The sequence below is a fragment of the Lissotriton vulgaris genome, chromosome 4_1 (assembly GCF_964263255.1).
Source record: "Lissotriton vulgaris chromosome 4_1, aLisVul1.2, whole genome shotgun sequence".
In the NCBI taxonomy this organism is placed as follows: domain Eukaryota; kingdom Metazoa; phylum Chordata; class Amphibia; order Caudata; family Salamandridae; genus Lissotriton; species Lissotriton vulgaris.
This window is the reverse complement of record NC_141691.1, coordinates 1986059436-1986082269: the sequence shown is the minus strand read 5'-3', so window position 1 is coordinate 1986082269 and position 22834 is coordinate 1986059436. Positions and strand designations below refer to the sequence as shown.

The 22834-nt window shown below is 46.5% G+C and overlaps 1 protein-coding gene across 2 annotated transcripts in view; it reads left to right on the top strand.

The window, feature by feature from the left end:
* The window catches only part of TOP1MT (DNA topoisomerase I mitochondrial), a 1598136-nt gene that overhangs the window by 1044499 nt on the left and 530803 nt on the right, over positions 1-22834 (top strand). For both annotated transcript variants that reach the window (XM_086966300.1, XM_086966301.1), the window contains 3 exons: positions 2187-2372; positions 2770-2838; positions 5504-5618. In XM_086966300.1, coding sequence (XP_086822426.1) covers positions 2187-2372; positions 2770-2838; positions 5504-5618 — 370 coding nt within the window. The remainder of the gene's footprint in view (positions 1-2186; positions 2373-2769; positions 2839-5503; positions 5619-22834) is intronic.

The following is a 22834-nucleotide window of genomic DNA, read 5'->3' as shown; positions in this document are numbered from 1 at the left end:
CCTTATGGGCAGTTCCTGAGGTTGCGACGCAACTGCACCAAGAAAACTGACTATTTTACTGAATCGAACATCCTGATCAAAAGACTCATAGAGCGAGGATACCCCAGAAGCCTAGTTAGGAAAGCACGCAAAAGGGCATGGTTCAGCAATAGTGAGTCCCTCTTAGAACCTAAACAGAAACCTGACTCTACAGAAAACAGACTTATATGTGTGACTACCTTTAATACACGCAGTACGGAAATTAAACAAACCATTAATACACATTGGCACCTAATAGCAGAGGAGATAGGAATAACTGAACCCCCAATGCACGCCTTTCGTAAAGACAGGAGTGTTAAGGACTATGTAGTGCATTCCATGCTCAGTCAACCCAACATAGAAAGTCAAACTTCACTGTGGAATATCCCTCCTGTGTTAGGCCACTTTAAATGTGGCAGCTGTAAAGCGTGTTCTATGGTATCTGAGATAAGTGTTCACCCACAACAATTACACCCACACGTTACAACAACATACCAATTGCAACACCATGGGAGTGATCTATGCTATAATGTGCCCATGCGGTTTCTTATACATCGGTCAAACTAGCCAGAAAACTAAGACCCGTATCTTACAACACTGTAGCAAAATACGTTGTAAGGTACAAGGAGCTCCACTGGTAGATCATTTTCTCAACTTTAATCACCATCCTGAAAGTTTCAAATGGTGGATAATAGAGAAGGTTGCTAAAAATCCACGAGGTGGCAACTATGCCAAACTTCTTAATACCAGAGAATGCCGCTGGATGCACTTATTTGATACTATCAATCGCGGTCTCAATGATCGCGAGGAAGTGCTAAGACAAATGGTGGCAATTCGTAATGGTTGACCACCAGACTTAGCCACCTAACACTTGATCTGTTTAAATGCACCATGCACAAGATATGAATGTCAGCAGCCCTACATGCCAAGAACAGATGCATACTGATAAGTAGCATATTCGTTCAAATGAGAGATGAACAGAAAAGGCTTGGTCTGGCTGCCCAGCAAATGCTTAGTGCTCAGCCCTTTGGTGCTGTAGGGAGCACATAGGTTTTTAACTGGGGACTATTCCAAAGAAAAATCCTTTTAGTCTTGGAGGCCAATGGAAAGAACATGTAGAAATGATATCATGATTTGTCTGATGGGCAATAAGCTGTCAGAGGAATGGTCTTTGCCATCCCAGAGACTGCCCTCCTGTACTGAAAGTATCACAGAACAGTGGAAAACAGAGAGCTTGAGATTGAATGAAGTTCTGGGGGGTCAGAGCTAGGCTCGTCCTGCACACTCCCCCATCAAAGCACTGATCACCATGCTTACTAGGTACCAGTATCGGGGAACTGGCTGGAGCAATAAAAACCAGCTATCAGTAAATACCTTTATGAAGATTATGGAGACGATGGGAGGTGTCAAGAAGGAAAAGCAGAAAGATGGGATTTGGACGGAAATAAGCACATACATATTTGCCTGAATTGTAACCCCTATCCTTCCTTCTGTTCTCTTTCTTTTCCTCCAGCTTGCCTCTCTTTTTTCCTTCTTCCATCATATCTGCTCTCTTAGTCTGACCACATTTCTAATGTCATAGCTGCTCGGATGAGGCAGCATAGCCTACCTATGAAATCCTGACCTGTTCCTGTCATTTGCAGCGTACCTTTGCACATCACAGATGCATAGTCGACTGAGGACCAGCAGGAAGGAAGTTCACCCTGGCTGCCATTAGAGGGCAAATATCATGTTACCCTCAAATGATGTACCACAGCATCACTTCTTCCATCTTTTGGGTGTGGTCATGGCTAAGAGGGACAAGGGCTCCTCTTGTTAGCGGGTATTAGATCTTAGAAAGAGCCAAGAGCATGAACCTGTGTGCTGCACGTTTCATCACTTGGCTGCCACTTCATGTGCATTTTAAAGAATGGGATGTTTGTGTTTATTGGTAAAGAAGAGGATGAAACAGGGAAGATGTTATATTGTGCAGCTCATAGTTTGCTTGCCTTGCTACAATTAAAGAAACTCAGCAATCTTAAGAACAGTTGTGGTACTCTTTTACGAGAACTGCTGTGCATCAGCGTAGACCAATTTTTTATTCAGTTCTACTATCTTAGTTAAATATTTGACTGGAAACTGTTGAATTATTCTTTATTGAATTGTTTTGTTCTCCCCTTAACCAAAAGCTTGCTCTGAGAGCCGGTAATGAGAAGGAAGAAGGTGAAACAGCGGACACTGTTGGCTGCTGCTCATTGCGTGTGGAGCACATCAAACTGCACCCCAAGTTGGATGGTCAAGAGTATGTGGTAGAGTTTGATTTTCTTGGGAAAGATTCCATCCGCTATTACAACAAAGTGCCAGTTCTAAAGGAGGTTAGTATAACTATGCCTGTCATGTTTTTTTTTAAATTCAATCCAAGTATTTGCTGTGGTGCATTTAGATTTGGATATATTTATTTAATTTCTTGTTTGTTAAACTTCGAAGCAGTGGTGCAACGTGGCTTGATTCTGATTTTAACTATAGACCTGTGATGCAAAGCCCTTGCCAGCTCTTATTTTGATAACCCCAAGACATTTATTTAGTGGTGTTTCACCTACACAATTGATCCAAACACTGGGTGACCTATGTAGTGGAAGGAGCATCACTGGCTGTTCCCATATTAATTATCCTAGTCCATTGACTGCTCTGTCTTATTCATATTGCTAACGTCTTTAGTGACACCACGCATCTGATTGAACAAATATTTTTTTCTTGGTGATGGTACTATAGGTATTCAAGAATTTATACCGTTTTTTGGAGAACAAAGAACCAGGGGACGACCTGTTTGATCGGCTTAGTGTGAGTAGACCAGCATTCTTATGAGGCATTATCCTTCGGGAACTGTTGTTTAACGTTTGCGCATTCATGGCCATACAAAGGAGATGACAAAATAATTGTACTTGCTTTTGTGATATTTATTTTGCATTAGTTTAGACCCTACCAAACCCAGACAGTCTAGTATATTAACCTATGGATTTCCTGTATTTTGTGGTAGTGTTGTCCGTGTTAACCAAGGAAAATGGTCGACAAGATGGTTTGTGCTGTGGCCGTTAATATTATTTTGTTTTTATGCGCTGGGTGCAAACTGAGCCCAAAAGGCAGAAGAGCTCTGTACATAGTAAGAGGATGCACAGCGAGAAGATAAGAGTAGGTAGACATTAGGTACCTTTACAGTGAGAACTCAAGTCAATGCATGCTTTCAAATTCAGAAGAAAAACAGTAGCACAGGTGAAATGAGGTGGAGAGGTAAGGGATACAGACTAGGAAGTAATAAGAATCAAGAGTTGTTTTTTAAGACCTTCCTTGATTTGATTTATGGAAGGACAAATGGAAACAAAAATTGGGCATTTGAGGGTGAGGTGGAGACTAAATGAATAGTGGCATACGTGAAAAGTAATTATGAGTCTTCTGCAAGAAAGACTTGAGCCCGCTGTCTGTCTAGAGCCTGGACGAACACTCTGCTCCCTCATGGCAACGTAAGATTCATAAGAAAGAACAAAGACGAAGCTCCATGGTTTTGTGGCAATAAGAGGAAGATATCAAACGATAGATCCTCCTCTTCCTCTCAACCTTCTCAAGTGCTGTAACCAATTAAGCTCTCCACAGTAAGTTCAACTAATTTGGAACTCCAGGCCTTTAGAGAAAACGCTATGTTGATGTTTTTGCTTAAAGCCCATATAATGCATCATCTTCAGTAATCAAGAACCCTTGTGCTTTGACTTTGTTTGAATTCGGAGCAATTCCTTTGACATTGGCACCTCTTGCAACCCATTCACTAGTCGTATTGAAGCTAGCTTCAGCACAGTTTTGGGTACTGAAAAATCAGATGCAGCCATTAACATCTACCATCTGAACCCCAATACTTCAATCCCAACACATATTTCATCATAGACAAAGGAGTTTTATAAATCAGCAGTTTCCTGATGTGTTAAGAAAATTGTTATTACAATTACTACAGGAACTTTTTGGTTCATATATTTCAACTCACTGACTTGAGTAATTTTCTCTATCTCCCTGACAATCTCTTAAATTCTGATACATCTACAGAACCTTAGTGGCTGGACTACATCTGTCTTCTGTAATTCATTTCCAAACCTACAAAGGTCATCCTTCAGCAGAACTTTTGGTGGTCTCAGCTAGGAGAAAGACGCCTGGCACTTTGTCAATCTGTACCCACTCAGAGGAACCCAAAACTTCAGATTGCAAAAAGGTTACACCACCAGCTCTGGCTAGTAGTGCCATGCAAAAGTATAAACTAACTCCTGATAAGTAAGACGTGTGTACACGTCAGTTTTCAGAATGTTATGATACAACTTACTTCGTCACCATTAAAGACAAACTGTTCCTGCCCCGTCCCATCAGACGTTCTAAGCCTCTGGATCGCCTTTGTAAAGAGATTTTGCTTCTGGAAGTGCCGCTTTGAAAGCTAATAATGCGTCTTCTTTATTTGCTTGTTATTTCTACACTGTGTGGGAAATCGAGACCTCTTTTTCTGGGAAGATAAAAATGTTTTGGAGACTTGTTCAAACAGTTTGTTGAGAAAACTGCATTTGTAATTTGCCCTTTTCTTTCATGCCATCTCTAAATCCCGATTTATGAATTGCATGTGCTATTCTGTCCGGGTTGTCATGAGTATAAAAACTGCCTTAAATGTGTTAATATGGCATGCTTATTCTGCTTTTATCCTGGCTGACTATTCACCTTCAGGAGGTCATGCACATTGATGCACAACTGCTCTGCACAATATTAAAGTCATACCATAGTGTGCATGGTTTTTCCTACAAATAATTATACTTCTACGCATGTTATACAGCATATTGTCACCATAATACGCCAAAGCTGTTTAGTTGTCTGTACTCTGCCAAATTAACAGAGCTGCCATGCACTAGTACCTAACATGCAGTTATAACAAACATAAACGTACACACCTTTAGGCGCAAAACATTGCATCATATGACATCCACCAACATTCTGGCCAAGCAAATAAATAATTGACACTACTCTGCACTCCCAAACCCTAATTGAAGAACTGATAGGTCTTCGATGCATTCACCCATTTTCATGAAATACAAATCTCTTCCTACGTCACTCACACCAAACAGTGCAAAACTAAAAAAGCAACTCTGCAACCTGCACATAACCGATTGCATGCTTACAACATAAATGATCCAACTGTTCTGTTCTAATTGTGATGGAGATGAAGAATATGATGTATGGCAAAGATTGAATGTCCTGTGTCAATAACATTCCAAGTACAAATGACTATTCATATGTATCTAGTAAGGTGCTAGGAATAAACTGCTTATTTTGTAGCTTGTGAATCTCCAAACAGATGTTCCTATTAGTAATATTTTATTTCTAAAGGCTGTGATCAACTATTCGAGAAAAACCGATATCGAAAGGAGTACTTTTTGTTTCTCTGTGATCAAATATGGCTTACATTACATCTTTTTTCTCTTTCCAGACAACAAGTGTTAACAAACATCTTCAGGACTTAATGGATGGATTGACCGCTAAAGTCTTCCGAACTTACAATGCTTCCATTACCTTACAGGAACAGTTGAAGGCACTCACCAATGGTAAGCTTGGCTCATCCAAGATTACATTAAATTGTTTATTGGTGGCCCACATACTTTCTGGTATACTTTACTTAATTAGGTTTATCCAGTATTGATATCTTCCACAGATTCAAACGCTTGAATCATCCCCGCCGTCGAGGTGGGAGTCTCACGATATAAATAAAATATATACATAACAGTAATAAAATTTCATACAATAGGCTGTAATGGACAGTAAAGTCACTACACTAGCCTTCCTCTTATTTTTGTAAAAAAGAACCAAATCTGGAACACAGGCAATCAGGCTCCAGCACCCTCTAGAACACTCCACAGGGAGGCAAGTCCCTCAGATTTTCTACCACACGTCGTGTGATCAGGAGTCTCCCTGAGCTCTGCTCAGTTTTTAGCAAAATGTTGCTGAATACTGTGAGTACAGGATGTCTGATTCTACAAAGAAAGGATTGTTCTTGCCTTTTGGTTCCGGTGGGAAAAAGAGGTTACATTTCGAAGATCCTCACAAGGAGTGTATATATTGTCTGTATCCTTCACATAAGGTCAAAGACTGTAGAATATGTAGAACTTTTTCTTCAAAGACCTTAAAAGATAGAGAGAGTAGATTACTGATCTGGCTGGAGAAATTGAAAGTGAGATCTGAGGTGTTGTCTGAAGATGATGATAGTGATAGCCTGCCTGCATCCAAGAAGAGGGATAGATCTGAAGATCCACCTGAAAGAGCTGGCAAGACATCTATAAAGTCTCACCATGAGGCTAGCCACTCTGCCTTTAAAAAAGAGCAGCTTACTTTCTCCTCTGAAGAAAAATCTGTGGAAAAATCAAAAATGCCACCTAAAATGTCATTGAAACAGCCCAGGACTCATTGAGTCTGTCAGACCTTCGTTGTCGTAAAAAAAGACTCCGTCGACGACGAAGCCACCTCAGAGTTCGTCTACGCTATCTCAGTTGACAGAACAACTGGTAAGGATTGTTCCTTCGACGAAGATCAACTCGCCTCTGACGACGACACTGTTGACCATACCACTGACGGTTACAGTTTCTCCTCCCTCCATGTCCCTCTTGTCGACGGCACCATTGGCCTCTCTCCCGTCGATGCCCCCACCGTTGACGACGGTCCCACTCTCGTCAACGCTTCCTCTGTCGACCGCCACTTCAACCGCAGCTTCATCTGTCGCTATGTCTCCGTCCATGGTCATCTTGTCGACGATCATGCTGGAAAAGTCCCACTTTGTTACAGGTAAGAAATGCGTTACTTACCTGTAACTGCAGTTACCAGTATTGGTGTCTTTCATAGATTCACATGCCTGAATCATTCCCCGTCGTCGATACGGAGTCTCCGGTACATAGAAAAGTAATGTCCTATAGACAGACATAGAGAATAGTAGGCCTAAAGGCCTCACCGTAGTAACATATCCATGTCCTTTTGTAAAAAGGACCAAACTCTAGATAAGAGCCAATCAGCTATCACCTCCCTCTAGAACCTTCCTGGCAGGAGCCTCAGTCCCTCAGATTTTCTTTTTTTTTTTTTTGTTGAAACCTTTATTGATACTTCAAGTAAATACAAGCACGGGCCTACAACCATCCCAGCCGGCCGCTAATCAAATCATGAATACAGCAAATCAATATAAGGCAGAGGTCTTCAAACTTTTGGGTGCCGAGACCCCCCTGTCAACATTTTCAGTTGTAAGGACCCCCCTCCTGACAAACATTTCTAAACCTGTAGGCAGGGCTCCTGGAATTCTGAGGCAGGTGAGGACCAAATTATACGACAGGCTTGACTAAATTGTGTGGGAAGAACATTTTAATAATGTTATGTGATGCTGCGTTATTTTATGATAGAATTACTTCGTTATTTTGACATTTTCTGCACTCTGTAAAACTGAGGAAAGATTTCACCCCATCAGTACCAGTTTATAACCAAAAAACAGCAATTAACATCAGAAAGATGTCTAGTCAACCTTTGTGATGGGCCTTCCAATCCGCAGGAATACGTGCTGCCACATAAGAAGCTCACCTGGCCCTGGCCGAGCGCAGAAGGGGTCCCTTAAAACCCTGGCTGTCTTGTGCAGAGTTAAGCAATTTACTCATGCGGCTTTCCTCTCATGCCTCCCTTCCATCCCTCTCTCCTTTCCTCTCCCAATCCCGGATCCTTCTCTCACTTTGCAGGCCATTTTCTTTCACCCCTTTTTACAACTTCTTAACTCTCCCCGTTCAACTTCTCATTTCACCCTTAATCACCTCTTGCCATTCTGTCTTTTCACTGCCCTCGTTTCTAACAGTTTCTCGCATTTATCTCATGGTCCCTCTGGCCCCGTCACTTCCCGTGCCCATCTGCACTTCTCATTCACCTCAAGTCTCTCCATTCAAATTGTTGTCTATTTGTTTCTTACACCTCTCCAGTCCCCCCATTTGTCTTTCACATCTCTCCTTTGTTTTTCACACCTTCTTGAGCCAATGTCCCTCTCCCTTGTTACCTCAGCACCAGTGCTTAATTTGAGCAGGTGGTTTCCGGTGCTCCGCACTGGCACCTACTTGTGCACACTGGCACTATAACCGTCTGCCACATTGTGGCTCTGTCTGTGTAATTTAGAGATGAGCAGAACAGCTGTTTATTAATTCAATATACATTAAAAATGATAAACTCCTGACATCCATGCCATTCTTATAGCTGTGGGGGCTTGAAATAGTCACACTTGCACAGTGTTATGGCTGGAAGTTGCATAGGTATTGTCATTGGCCGCACAGACAAGGCAATGGGTGGGTGGTTAAAGTTGCAGTGGCCTACTGGTGAGGTCCCTGTCACATGTTTTATTACAAATTAATCACTGCTCAGCACCCACCCCAGTACTCACTCTCTTCCCCTATCGCTGCTGTCCCTGGCCCATGTTGCATCAAATTACTTTTTAGATCATCTCTCAGCTATCTTCTCTCACAGTCTGACAGTAGCCCTCCTCTGTGCCCTCAACTTTCCATCACACTCACTACTTGCGTGTCCGCACTTCCCTTCGGCACTTCACATTTCTCCTCATCCCTGACCTCTTCAAATAAATTCTCTCACTCCCTTGCTGTCCTTTCTCATCCTATCATCTCTCCTCACTGAGCACACGGGTTAGACCTGTATGCTCCTCTTGGCCTGTGCCACTCTGCTTATTGTTCCCTAATTCAGGAAGGCACAAATTGTCTGTCTTGCTGTTTTGGTGCAGGCTACACAGTTATGGAACGTGCACCCTCCTTTGCTTCGCTCCACCAAGAATCCGTTATCCTTTAGGAAGATATAAAAATCTGGCTCTATGCTCTGTAGGTCACCCCATTTGGCTGGTTCTCCTTCCCCTTCTGTATGGTTCTCATTTGCCTTCAGGCAGAAGATGGCTATTAGCCCCAGGACACCTTTTGGTAACAGTAGCACACTACAAATGTAAATAATAATAGTAAAAGGCAGAAGCAGGGAAGCCACTAGACCTAAACTTCGCGGGGGCCTACACTCCCAGGCAGGGCTGGCCCTAGCACTGATCACACACAGCGCAAGTCTTTTTTGGTGCCCCCTCCCCCGTTTCCTCCTTCTCCATAAATTCCCTCACTACCCCTCACCAACAATGCACCTCATCTCTCTGTAGCACCTTTCTGACAAACTTTTTTTTTATAGTGCTACTCCTAGTTTACTCACACTCAGTTCTGTGATCTGCTTAGTATATGTTCTTTGTAGCAGGCACATTAACCCTCTGCGCTCTGTGGATAACAAGAATGACCATGTGAGTGCGCGGTGAGCGATGCAACAGTGTGAGAGTAGGGAAAGAGGAGTGACTGCATGGTGAGTGAGGGGAACATATGAATTTGGGTGCGGATGTAAGTGCAGAGTGGGACGAATGAATGCATGGTTAGTGATGGGCTTGTTTGAGCGAGTTGCAAATTGAGCAGTGAGAGGGCAGGTGAATGAGGTGTGACATGAGTGCAGGGTGAGTGCAGATCAGTAAGGCTGAGGTACAGGGTGAAAAACGCAAGTGCATTGTGAGTGCAGAGCGATCACTGTGAGTGCAGGGTGAGAGGGTGAATGATATGAGTGCATGGTGATCAGTGGATTTTATTTACAATCCTATTTAGTGTCAAGAGGAGGCCTTTGCAGGCTCTTTAAACATCAAATGGCTGGTATTTTTCTTCTGGCATCCCTACTTTATATTTCTTTTCATGTAATGCATTCTCACGCTACTGCAGTAAATGTAAAATTAAAATGTAAGGAATAGGCAGAGTTGGGGCTCAGGGGGTACTGGAACTAGAAAAACGAGCATTTGCATAGCCAATAGGTCTCGCCTTTGGGACCTTATACGTTTTTAGCCATGCAACAGTTGATGTTATTGCACCAAGGATATTGTGCTGCATAACTAAATACTTATAAGGTCCCAAAAGCGAGAACTATTGACTATGCCAATGCTTGTTTTAACCTATACAGGATAAGTGATTTGCTCATAATCACTGGATGTTGGCCAGCCCAAGGCAAGACTCGAAATTGGTTTCTTAGTACCACAGCCCACAGCTCTAGGCACTAGAATGCATCTCTCCCTTGTGGAACACCTCCCTAAGGATAATCTGTGAAGTGGCATTCCGCAAGTGTGGAATTTCCGTTTCACTCTGAGTTAAAGGAGCTCCGAGCGGGGGGGGGGGTAATGCATAACAAAACACCTGCTATTCAATGCACTAAAAGCGCTAGCTATTCAATGCGCAAAAAGCGCTACCTATTCCCAGTGCCGTGGTGCTCACGCATGCAGCCTAAGCAGAGACCTGCTCATCTCCAGCTCGGCTTATCATCCTTCCGAGGCCCACAAAAGGAGTGTTTTTACGCGGAGTGAAACACCCACTTGTGACAGAGCTGCAGACTTATGAGCCTGTTGCAGCATTCACACTGTACTGTAGAAGAGCGTGCAACATTCTTTATGTAATCGGGTCACACGTTGTCCCAAAGTATTCTTACAGGTTTCACTCCCTCTGAGCCAAACTGTGGCTTACAGTGGGGCTGAGGCGGTTAGGGAGGTCATCAGAGGCAGTTGATGGGGAGTTGAAGGACCCCCTACTTTATTATCATGTTAATGCTGACTGAATGGGCTTCTCAGGGAGTGGGAAGTGAGGGTAGGCGGCTGGAGGGAGGCAGCCCCTGGGAGAAGAAGACAGGCAGGGGGTAATTAGCAGAGGAGAGGGGCCCGATTATTCATTGCTGGTAATCCCCCCACACCAGCTCCCAATCCTCGCCCCCTCTCTTTGAGGCAGGAGGGTGGAAGGGGGTGCAAGGAAAAAGCGAGAGGTGGCACGCAGATGGTGAGAGATGGAAGAGAAAAAGGAGGGACAAGGAGATGAGAGAACGACGGAGGGAGTTCGAGAGAGGAGAAGGGAGAGCAGGGAAAGGAGCAAGAGAGAAGTATTTTTCAGAGAGCAGAGAAAGAGCTGGGGCAGGAGGAAGGGAGAGTGTACGGAGATTAGAGAGAGCCTTGGAGGGGCAGCGCAGGGGCGAGGCTGAAGGGGAGAGAGAGGAGGTAAGACGGACATAAGGCGCAAACTTCATCCATTGTGGCATAAACCCTTAGTCTCTGCCTGGTAATTATAACGTAAATATTATACATTAAGTGGTGTAATGTCTTGCATTCTAATCATGCATCTTCGAGAGGAAAAAAGATCTTCAACTTGGTTGTGTTTTTTTTTTTTGCCGGTATGCAGTTCAGGTTTTCCATTAATGAACTTTGGGAATGTGGGGCTCTAAAGCCGCATTTCAGAATGCCCACGAGTCAAAAGATAGCTCAGCGGGCAGTGCCTACACTTTTACAGCACATATGTAAATATATAAATGGTCTTTAACGACCTGTGAAAAACTCTGGCGTGCCAGGCTGTGCTGGAGATAAGACTGCAGACACAGCCCAGCGGAGCCCACAGCAGCTCGAGCTGAGACACACTACGGGGGAGGAGGGGGGCTGAATCCCTTGTTGTCCATGGGCAGAAGTGTGACCGGGAATGCGCGACTCCCATTAAATCACTCCACGGCCCCCCTGGGGGTCGCGCCCCACACTTTAAATGACCCCTGATATAAGGAGATACAGCAGCCAAGCTGGGGACGTAGAAGTGTCCAGTTTATAACTTGTATTTCAAGCAGAGCGGTCGAAAGACAGGATTAAAGAAGGTTCATTTTCCAATAAAGAGAGACTCAAAAATCAGTGCCGTACAATCATACATGGTCCTACAATAGCAAGCCGGAAGCAAAGATCCGCGCGAAATACAAATACATTCGAGATACTGGGGTAAGGCATACGATTCAGGATAAACGTACGAACAAACACTTGCCGCGGCAAAGCTGCATCCCACCCCTCGACACCAAACATACTGTAGGAGACACGAAGCTTGACGACACCAAAAGGAAAGAAATACAAAGGGCCATAGAAACAAAGAAAGGACAAATCAACAAACCCCAACCCCCATACCCCCACCCTGCACCCCTGCAGAAGGCTATGGCCTATCCCCCCCCCCAGCAGCGTGCCTGTCGCCCTAAAAGAGAAAACCCGAAATGTAGAAAAGAGGGAAAGAGAAAGGAATAAAAGAAGAAAAATAGAAGAGTATGGAGGAGGGCCATCAATCTGGCCACCCGGCCCCGCCCCCACCACTGCACAGAATAAACATCCTAAATCGGAATCAGTGTAGTCATGGAAAACATTAAACACCAATAGCACCATCAATGACATCCCAATCGAGTGTCCCCCAAATCACCATCAGCCAACAATCAGTCCACTGAGTTCTAGGCAGTCTCACCCCTGGCCTCTTCGGGCAGTTATACCAACTTATGTCCATCCATCAAGCAACGGACAAAGCTACATAGAGAGGTCTAATAATCTGGGCGGACCGGGCAGTATTGTTACTCCATGGGACTTCAGCCACCATAACCCAGCCGAAAAAGTAAAGCGGAAGCCCGCCCTCGGCAGTATCAAATCCGGAAACAGCCTCCAGCCCGAACATAGTCTCACCAGCCATGGAAAGAAAGTCATACCATCCGTCAAGCACTGAAACCTCGCCGGGGCGGCACGAACCATAAATCTGTGTTGTTTCTTCAGCAGCTGATGAGATACGTGCCCCGACGAGTCGCCCACTTGTACAACAATCTGGTCGAGCGAGGTCCCGGATCGGGTCTCCCAGCGTCTCTATGAACATAGGCAGAGCCGCAACACTCATCACTGACGCGGAGACGGACTCGTCGCGGAGATCGAACCATGTCCGCACGGGACGATGGGACAACAATGGCGGCCATCCTTCTTCCCAGATCCCAGGCATTACAGATCAGGGTCGAATGCAGAGTTGTTAATGCAGCCAATATATCCTTGGACGTGGGTCCTTTCTCGTGCCAACAGGCCCCGGGATCCTCCCGTACAGCGGCTTCTCTGTCCGGAGGTGGCCTGCGTAGGGGGGTGCCCGCCGCCATCTTAGTTAACACGGCCTAGCCCTTTTCCACCGCACCAAGGGATTAGGCCCCACATCAAGGCGCAGCAGGAACTAGCGCAGAGTCCCAAGGAGTCAAGGCAGGCGTCCCAGGGAGGGGCCACCAAAGGGCTAAACAAAATCTCCGCCGCTCCCTGGGAGACGCCCGCCGATTTCAGGCAGGACCATTCGTTATGTCCGGACACAATTCTGGAAAGGGGGCCTCCAAATATCGGGCACTCCCCTCGATCCTGCTTCACCGCACACCCCACGAGGCACTCCGTCAGATGGACTGGGTCATCATCGTCGCCATCGGCCCATCGGACCGCCGGTGTTCTCCGGCCGACTCCTCGTGACCACCAGTGGCCGCTGTTGTCGCATTTGAGGCCGGCTGCCCTGCTCACTCGACACCCCGGTCCCAGCTCTACGAAGGCCGCAGAACAATCGGGGACAATACCACGGGATTTTCGCATACAGAAGCCTCAGGAGCAAACGGTTAGTGAAAGTTTTCCATTGCATGTTCAGATTTGCCGTTGCGGCTCAGGATAAGTGCCAGGATATATGTGCGGGGCGAAAAGGCTCACGGAGCTGAGTGGCTATGCGACCATCTCGATCGCCATCTTGGCTCCTCCCCGTCCTTCAGATTTTCGTACGCAATAAGCAAAGTAGGCGTGACACTGAGAGAGTTAGGAAAGTCATTCTAGGGAAGGCGGAAGGGTTGCATGTGAATATATGAAAGACACCAATACTGGATAACTGCAGTTACAGGTAAGTAACGCATTTCTTATCCAGTATTATCGGTGTCTTTCATAGATTCACATGCCTGAATCAGAGTGGCAAGCCATGCAGAGTGCACATTTCTGATGGAACAGCATATACAAGTCCTTAGATAATACACATCATGTGAGCATGAATCATCATTAGACATCCACAATAAGGATTAGTAAAGAAATGTGCATATCAGAGTAGGATGGAGGGATGGAGGAAGGCTCACCTTACTGAAATAGATGGCGTAACACTGTTTGTCCCACTGCTGCATCATTCATCAGCTCTGTATCCAGGCAGTAGTGCCTAGAGCAGGTATGCGGCAACTTCCATGTTGCCGCCCTGCAAATGTTAATGACTGGCGCCCCTGCAAAGAGAGCCATTGAAGTGGACATAGCTCTCGTGGAGTGCGCTCACACTTTGGAATGCAATGGGTGCAGAAATCCATCTGGAGATGCTCTGCTTGGTAAGTGGTGGACCTGTCCTAGGCCTGCTGTAAGCTACGAATAGCTGGTTAGATTTCCTGAATGTTTTAGTTTTGTCATTGTAAAACTTCAAGCATCGTTTGAGATCCAAAGAATGCAGCGATCTCTCAGCTGCCGTGCTTGGGTTTGGAAAGAAGGAACACAGAACCACAGGTTCATTTAGGTGGAAGTCCGACGGGACTTTTGGGATAAACCTAGGATTGGTTTTCAGGATTACTCTATTGTTTTTAAACTGTAGAAAAGGATCCTGGATTGAAAACGCCTGTAGCTCACTGACCCTCCTTGCAGATAAAAGCGCCAGGAGGAGTGCTGTTTTCCACAAGACATACTTTAGGTCAGCTCTGTGTACTGGTTCGAACGGATGCTTCATGAGCTGGTTAAGAACCACATTGAGATGCCAGGTAGGTGGCAACATCCTTACTGGCAGGAAAGATCTGCATAATCCTTTTAGAAATTGCTTAATCAACCTGCTTGACCAGAGAGATTGACTCGTTGAAGTTCTTTTATAACGAAATATTGCTGCTAAGTGTACTTTAATGGAGGAGTGGGCTAGGCCCGACTGTGTCAGATGTAATAGATAAGGTAAGATTTCCTCCGGTGAGGAGGAGAAAGGCTGAATGTCTTGATCTGCACACCAAACACAAAAGCGCTTCCATTTCAGGGAATACGTTTTGGTCGTGCTATCCACCCTTGCTCTGGCAAGAATGTCTCTACAGTCTTGTGGAATATTCAGATTGTGGACCTCTAGGAACTCCGGAGCCCGACAGCTAACCTGAGAGACTTCAGATCTGGATGTTGAACTTGATTGTTGTTCATTGTGAGCAGAGATGGATACTGCCGCAGGTGGATCGGCGGCTCCAGGGATAGACGGTGGAGCTCTGTGAACCAATGTTGCCCCGGCCAAGTTGGGGCTATTAAAATTAGAGTACAAGGCTCCACCTAAACCCTCCTGAGGACTTTAGGAAGCATCCGGAATGGCGGAAAGGCGTACGCAAAGACGTTGCGCCATGCGATTGAAAATTTATTCGCTAGAGACCCTGACTGGGGATGCCAACTTGCGAACTGTGGGCATTTGGCGTTCATTCTCGTCGCAAATAGATCGATTTACGGCGTGCCCCATCTGGAGAAGATCTGGTCGATAATTTGTTGATCTAGCTCCCACTAGTGTGACAATGTTTTCTGCCTGCCAAACGCGTCGGCGAGCACATTGCCCATGTCTGGGACATATTCCGCCCTTAGGGTTACATTGTGGAGTATGAGTCAATTCCAGAGTTTTTTGCGACTCGCGAGAGAGCGTCAGCGAGTGTGTCCCTCCCTGTTTGTTGAGGTAGTGCATAGTCGTGGTGTTGTCTGTCAGGACGAGCACCAGGGAATGTTTGATTCTTGGCAGGAAAGCTTGAAGGGCCAGGAACACTGCCCGCGGTTCGAGAAGATTGAAATGTAGTTTCTTCTCCATAGGAGACCACTTCCCGCTTATCTGTAGCTCTTGCAGAAAAGCTCCCCAGCCTTCCAAGGAGGCGCCTGTTGTGACAACATGAGGAGCAGCCGGAAGCAGGAATGACCAGCCTTGGGACAGGTTTTGAGATGACATCCACCATTGCAGGGTCCGACCATCTGAGGATTCACTTTTATGTGGTCGTCGAATGAACCTGCGCATTAGACCCACTGCTTCAAGAGCGCCTCTTGTAGGTCTCATTCGTAGTCGACAGTGAGGAATCAGGAGGATACCCGATGACATCATCCCTAGGAGGGATTTGAAGAGGCCGACTGTCAAGACTTTCTTCGAGGCTACTATAGCAGCTAGTGCAAGGAGCTTGTTCATCCACTCTCTGGATGGGAAAGCTTTTGATGACCGTGTGTCCAGGGTTGTATCTAGGAAACTGATGCACTGAGAAGGTTGTAGGACCGATTCTTCCGAATTGAGGGTGAGACTCAAGCAATCGAAAAGCTTTAAACAGGCGTTGGAAGACCTGGACGCGTCTTCTAAGGATGGAGCCTTGACCAGCCAGTCATTCAGATACGGAAAGACTTGGTGATGGCACTGTCTGAGATATGCCGCCCTCGGGGTACGACATTTCGTGAATATGCGCGGTGCAGACTTGAGCCCGAAGGGCAGAACGCAAAATTGCAAGTGTCTGCCCGCTACTGCAAATCGCAAGTACCTTTTTGTTGTTCCTGTGAATTGGGATATTGAAGTAAGCGTCCTGTAGGTCTAGGGACGCTCTAAAATCCTGCTCTTACAGTATTTGCAAGACCTCCTGGATCGTTACCACGCGAAACGACTGCTTCTTAGGAATGTATTGAGGGCCCTAAGGTTAGCGATTGGTTTCCACTGCTTGTCTTTTTTTTTTTTTTTTTTTGGATCAAAAAGAAGCGGGAATAAAACTCTTTTCCCTTTTGAGATGGAGGTACTCTCTCTATTGCTCCTTATTGCAGCATAATCGTGATCTCTCGTAGAAGCAGCAGTAGATTTTTGTTATTTCCGCTGTCCTTTACCTTGAAAGGACGACTTCCCAAAACAGGATTGCGTGTTTTGCTGTTGTTGGCGCTGTTGGTATTGCGGTCTACTCTGGCCTGAAGAGCAGGAAGACTTGTATTGATAATTTCCTCTGTAGGAAGACTGTCCTCTGTGAGAAGTTGGCCTGATATATGATGCTCACTAATTCTAGTGATCACCTTGTATTAGTCCAAACAACCCTTATGGTGATTGGTTGTAAGTCAACCTTATAGACCAGCTATCCTAATGGTAGCATGGACAAAGCAGTCTTAGACTAAACTCTTTTGACATGTGAAGCCAGCTGTTTTACCACATATAACCCCTTTAATATCAAGTGAAAGAACACCACACAGGTGGTTATGGAAATAAACAATATATTTATTAATAACAAACACCTCTGAACTCTTTATGAGATCAGAGGGCTAAGCACATGACAATTTCTTAGGAAAAATACGTTTAAGTTGCACGAATTACAATGTTGCCCTAGGGGCGCAACAGACCATATACTAAACAAGTGGTATAAGGAAGTCGATTAAAGGAATGGAGCTGTCCAGAGACTGTAGGATCGCAGGGACTACACTACCCTAACTTTAGGTAAGTAATAGGAGGACCATGGAACGCGTGTGCAGAGTGTGAACTCACACGCAAGATGCGTAACAACGTCTAAGGACAGTACAGTTCAAGAAAAAAGGTGAGTACGGACAATCCTGACTAGTTAGGACTAAAACGACTGTGGAACTGGACACTAGGAGAGTTAATCTACCCTTGAGCACCGACATGCTCGTTACCTCACCCATGGGCTGCGGGTGCATAGGTGCGAAGTCGTGTCTTGTTTCTGCGTTGAAGTCTATGGAGCCTGAAAGAAAAGATGCGACCAGGAGGAATATGTCCGGTGCGATCCCAAGGTGGATTGGTGATGCTGAAGACCTGAAAGCAGAGAGGACAATGTTCAAAGTCACTAGCCAGTGACTGGAGTGGAATCAGGAAGGAACCAGATGCTGTCGTCGCGATCAGGTGAAGAGTGGACGCTTGACTCTGCAGCCACGTGGACCAGGAGGTGTCTTCGACGACCAGGATGGAGGCCCGAGCTGTCCCACGCAGGCTCTCGATGTCGGTGGTGTTGGTTCCGGATTCGGCGTCAACAGGCCTTGGCAAAGGCAACTCACGCGGTGAGTGGAAAAGGCGTCTGGTGCGGACCAGGAGGGTCCGCGGTAATTCTCTTTTGGAAGGAAGCAAGGGCCAGTCTGGAGCAACCAGACCAGCGGTGTAGTTTTCAAGGATCGTCGTCTAGGAGGCCACTAGCCAGCCGGCAAGTGACCAGACAACACGTCGAGCAGCAAACAGGCAGAAGGGCCCCACGCAGATCTCGTGGATGCTGGAGGGCTGGTCTTCGGTGCAGGAGCTGCTCGGGGCTGGGGATTCGCAGTCCCCAAAGCACTTTGTCGAGGTTACCTCGAAGTCGTGCTGGAAGCTAAGTGCAGTTTCTTCCAAGATGGCCGGTCCCACGTGTCTCGTCGCACCCACGGATCTCAGCTGTGCTGCAGATGTGAGTTGAGGTCGGAGAGGTCTGGGAATCCGGGTCTCGTCGAGCTCTGAAGTCTGGATCCTCGAGGGAAGACGACAAAGTGAAGCCGCTGGACGCTTGATGGTGCCTGCTGGTGCAGGGTGGACACGCCTTGCCCACAAGGGAGATTTCTTCAGTCTTCTGTGGAGCAGAACGTTGAAGTCCAGAGTTTCTTCTTGTAGAGTTTCAAGTCAGGATTAATCTAATTTGGAATGGGACCAGCTCCTACCTTTATTCTCCTAAAGGGGGCTGTACTGCGACTAGGTCCCTCCTATGGGTGGGACCAGGAAGGGGGGTGGTTACATCCCCTATGCTTTGTCCGGTTTCGCGTCAGAGCTGGGGCTGGAATGCCCCAGCAACTGGTTTGAACCGGTGTATGCACAGGGACACCTTGTGTGCTCCAGGCATGTCTCATTGCTTTCAGGCCTGTCCTACCCAATACACAAAATCCTGTCTGGGGTGGTGCTAGCACCTCCCAAGGCAGGAAACCCTTTGTCTAAGCCTCCCTCGGTGGAAAGACTCCCAGCAGCAGGAGGTCAGACTTGTGTCTGTGGTGGCAGCATCCATTTTGTGATGCTGAGACCTGGGTTAACTTTAACCGGGTTTCACAGTTACATACCTGTCGTGTCCCTCTAAAAGGGTGGAATGCTACCCCCGTCGCCAGACTTGGCGAGGGGGTAGTATTCCAATTCGTATGACACCTTACTCGACATGTTTTGATAATGCTATGCCAAAGTTAGCAATAACCGCGAGGATTATAATGCACTTAAGAGTATATGGTATAGCGTTCTCATGGAAACAGCTAAAGGACTTGGTTCCGAAAGCTGCTGACAGGCTCAGCTAATGCTAGAGCACCATCTCACATAATTCCAAGCACTCTGCCTCCAGGATTGATAAGGCCTGCCATAGGAGTGACTTATAGGAGTATATGTGTCTATTTTAAACCAGTGAAGCAAAAAGCAGAAATCGGGGGTGACCATAGGATTGCAGACCCCCATCTCCTACATCCTCTTCCTCTATTTCTACTAAAGGACTGGTTCTTATACTTAAGAGTGCCCAAAGCTATCGCAGTGTTTGCTTCGTCAACTTTTTGTGCCAAATAGTAACTGGCTTTCATATGGCATGTCAAAAATCTTTGTTTGCACCTCAGGGCGGAAAGAGGTTGCCTTTAGCCATCCTTGGAGCCGCAAGACTGCTGCTCCAGCTAACTGGCGGAACCCTGTCATAGCGATAACCATCGCGCAGTCTATAGTTTCTGACGCCGATTCTTCACCATCTAGCAGAATCCTCTTTACTTCCTCTTTGGATGAATCTGGCAATTCCCACAGGTATGAGGCTATGTGTGCCCACAATTGTCTATTATAGCGTCCCAAGAGCGCTAGGGCGTTCGCGGCCTTTACCGTCATTGCCGACATTGAGGAAAACCTGTTCCCAATTTTGTCCACTCTTCTTCCCTCCTTATGAGGAGGAAGCGACAAAGGGGCCGAAGGATTCCTGGAGGTCTTCTGGGCCGCCTGTGCCACCACGGAGTCCGGCTTGGGATTCCTGTTAAACACGCTGGTGCTGTATCTGGCGCCCTATACTTCTTATCCAACTGAGGGATCACTGGTGATACAGAGGAGGGGTTCTGCATGACCTTTACCCCTTCTGACTATAGGTAATCGATAATCGGTATTGACCTTACTGCCTTCTTGAGAGGTTCTTTGAAGTCATACAAGAAGCAGACCTGTTCTTGAGAGACCATTGAGATCTTAAAACATTGAGCATACCACATTATAAGAGATTCCAGAATTGTCGGAATTTCCCTCGTCGACGAGCCCGTCGACGAGATCGCCGTCATAGACTATGCCGTTGTAGACGAGCAGTCATAGACGAGGCCGTCGTAGGCGACGCCATTGACGATCCGTCGTAGAAGAGGCCATTGTCGACGACGCAGTCGTAGTCGAGCCATCGTAGATGAGCCATGGTAGAAGAGGCCATGGTAGCCGAGGCCATGGTAGCCGAGGCCATGGTAGCCGAGGCCATGGTAGCCGAGGCCATGGTAGCCGAGGCCATGGTAGCCGAGGCCATGGTAGCCGAGGCCATGGTAGCCGAGGCCATGGTAGACGAGGCCATGGTAGACGAGGCCATGGTAGACGAGGCCATGGTAGACGAGGCCATGGTAGACTAGGCCATCGTTGACACCGTAGACAGGCCGTCGTAGAAGAGCAGTCAGACAAGGCCGTCGATGACGATGACGGCGTAGACGAGCCCTCGAAGACGAGGCCATCGTAGACGAGGCCTTCGTTGACGCCGTAGACAGGCCGTCGTATACGAGCTATCATAGACGAGGCCGTCGTCGTCGACGCAGTCGTCGACGATCCTTTTGACGATGTTGGCTTCTTAGTCTTTACCTCAGGAGGTATAGAAGACGCCTTCCTGAACGGTCCTATGCCCAGAGGAGGTGTTTTTAACGGCTCCAAGGCCGTCTTTTTTACATGATTTTTCTCCAAATGCAAGTCCTTTACTCTCCTTTTCCACAGAGTGAGGAGATTTTGAAGAACTGCGCCCAGAAGACCCATGAGTGGTCTTTTTGAGGGCCTTCTCAGGACGTTCCCCTGAGGAATGAGTTTGAGGAGATTTTCTTCTCTTTTGAGATCTCCTAGATGTTGAGGTAATCGCCTCATCACTTTCACTGGAGAAAATAAAAAACCTCCTTTCTGGTCTTAGTGTTTGACACCATATTAAAAGTCGCCCTTCACGACCTCTCAAAAAACGTACTTGAGAAAGTGCGACTCCTTGACAACAAAGTAATTTAATGAAGTGAAAAAACCCAGAATCTGAGCAGAGCTCAGAGGAGACTCCCTTAGCACAACGTGCGGTAGAAAATCTGAGGGACTGAGGCTCCTGCCAGGAAGGTTCTAGAGGGTGGTGATAGCTGATTGGCTCTTATCTAGAGTTTGGTTCTTTTTACAAAAGGACATGGATATGTTACGAAGGTGAGGCCTTTAGGCCTACTATTCTCTGTCTGTCTATAGGACATTACTTTTCTATGTACCGGAGACTCCCGTCTCGACGACGGGGAATGATTCAGGCATGTGAATCTATGAAAGACACCCATAATACTGGATAACTCCTATGTTATCATCTGAATAATCGTCTATGATCCCATCTATGAGGGGCTACTACCACAACCCTTCATACATTTCTCCCTTGCCTCCTAGCCATTTTTTGGATCAGTCCGAGGATGATGGGCTGTTCAGCCCTGCACACAGCCCCTCTCAGCTTCATGTGGAATACAAAGAGGATGATGAGGAAGAAGAGTATTATGAGTGTAGGAAGGTGGATACCTGACTATGGTTGCCCCCAACTTTTTTGCCTGGTGTTTTGCTGGTTTTCCGACTTAGTTGACCTGGGGCCCTGCCAATCAGGACCCCAGGCCTACTGCTCTCTCTCTAAAATGGATTCCATGTACCTTAGGTACATTTCCAATTGGTACTGGGCCACCTTATCAGACCCTGTAACTCAGGGCATAGGTGTACCCAGGGCCTACCAGGGGCTGAAGCATGTATTATGCCACCCCTGGGTGGCAATCTAAATCTGACACAAGTGGCTGCACGACAGCTGGGGCAACGTGGCGTACTCGCCCTTTGCTTTAGATATAGTATACCTATATCTAACCCTCAAATGGACACCCGAATCCCTATCAGCCACTCCTATGGCAGGCCTTGACAATCCTGAAGGCAGAGTGCGTGGGATCGTGTGAATTGGGCTCTGGCACGAGCCAAGCCCGGTTGCAGCTTGCGGAACCAAGACCCAATGGCTGTTCCATGATAACGCGTACCATATTGGTAACTTGCCTTAGTATTGGAACTTTCATAGATTCCCATGCTTTGTATCATTCCCCGTCGTCGGTCTGGGAGTCTCGGTAATAAAAAATATCATAGTAGTAGGTACAAAAGAGAAAGGAAAGGCCTAGGCCTCATTCCCTTTTGTAACATATCAGCCTCTTTTTGTAAAAGAGACCAAACTTAAGGCGTCAGCCAATCAGAAGAGCCTCACCCTTAGAACCTTCCTGAAGGAACCTCAGAGCCTTAGATTTTCTACCGCACGTTGTGCTAGGGAGTCTCCATTGAGCTCTGCTCTATTTCTACTCTTTAAAACTCATTTCTACAGATATTTCTTCAGACTTTTCTTCAGATTCTTCAGGAAAACTCTTTCTTCATCAAAATGGCTGAAGTTGAGAAGAAAAAAGCCCTTTTTAAACCCTGTTCCACCTGTGGGAAGAAAAGGCTGTTTGTGGAAGACAAACACAAGGATTGCATTTACTGCCTGTATCCTGATCACAAGGCAGAGGACTGTCGAATTTGCCGCACTCTCTCCACCAAGACCTTGAGAGATCGTGCTGGAAGGCTTCTGACATGGTTGCAGAGGCAGAAGGAGAGGAAACATGGAGTTTCCAGTGATGAGGAAGAATCGGTGTCCTGCGCTT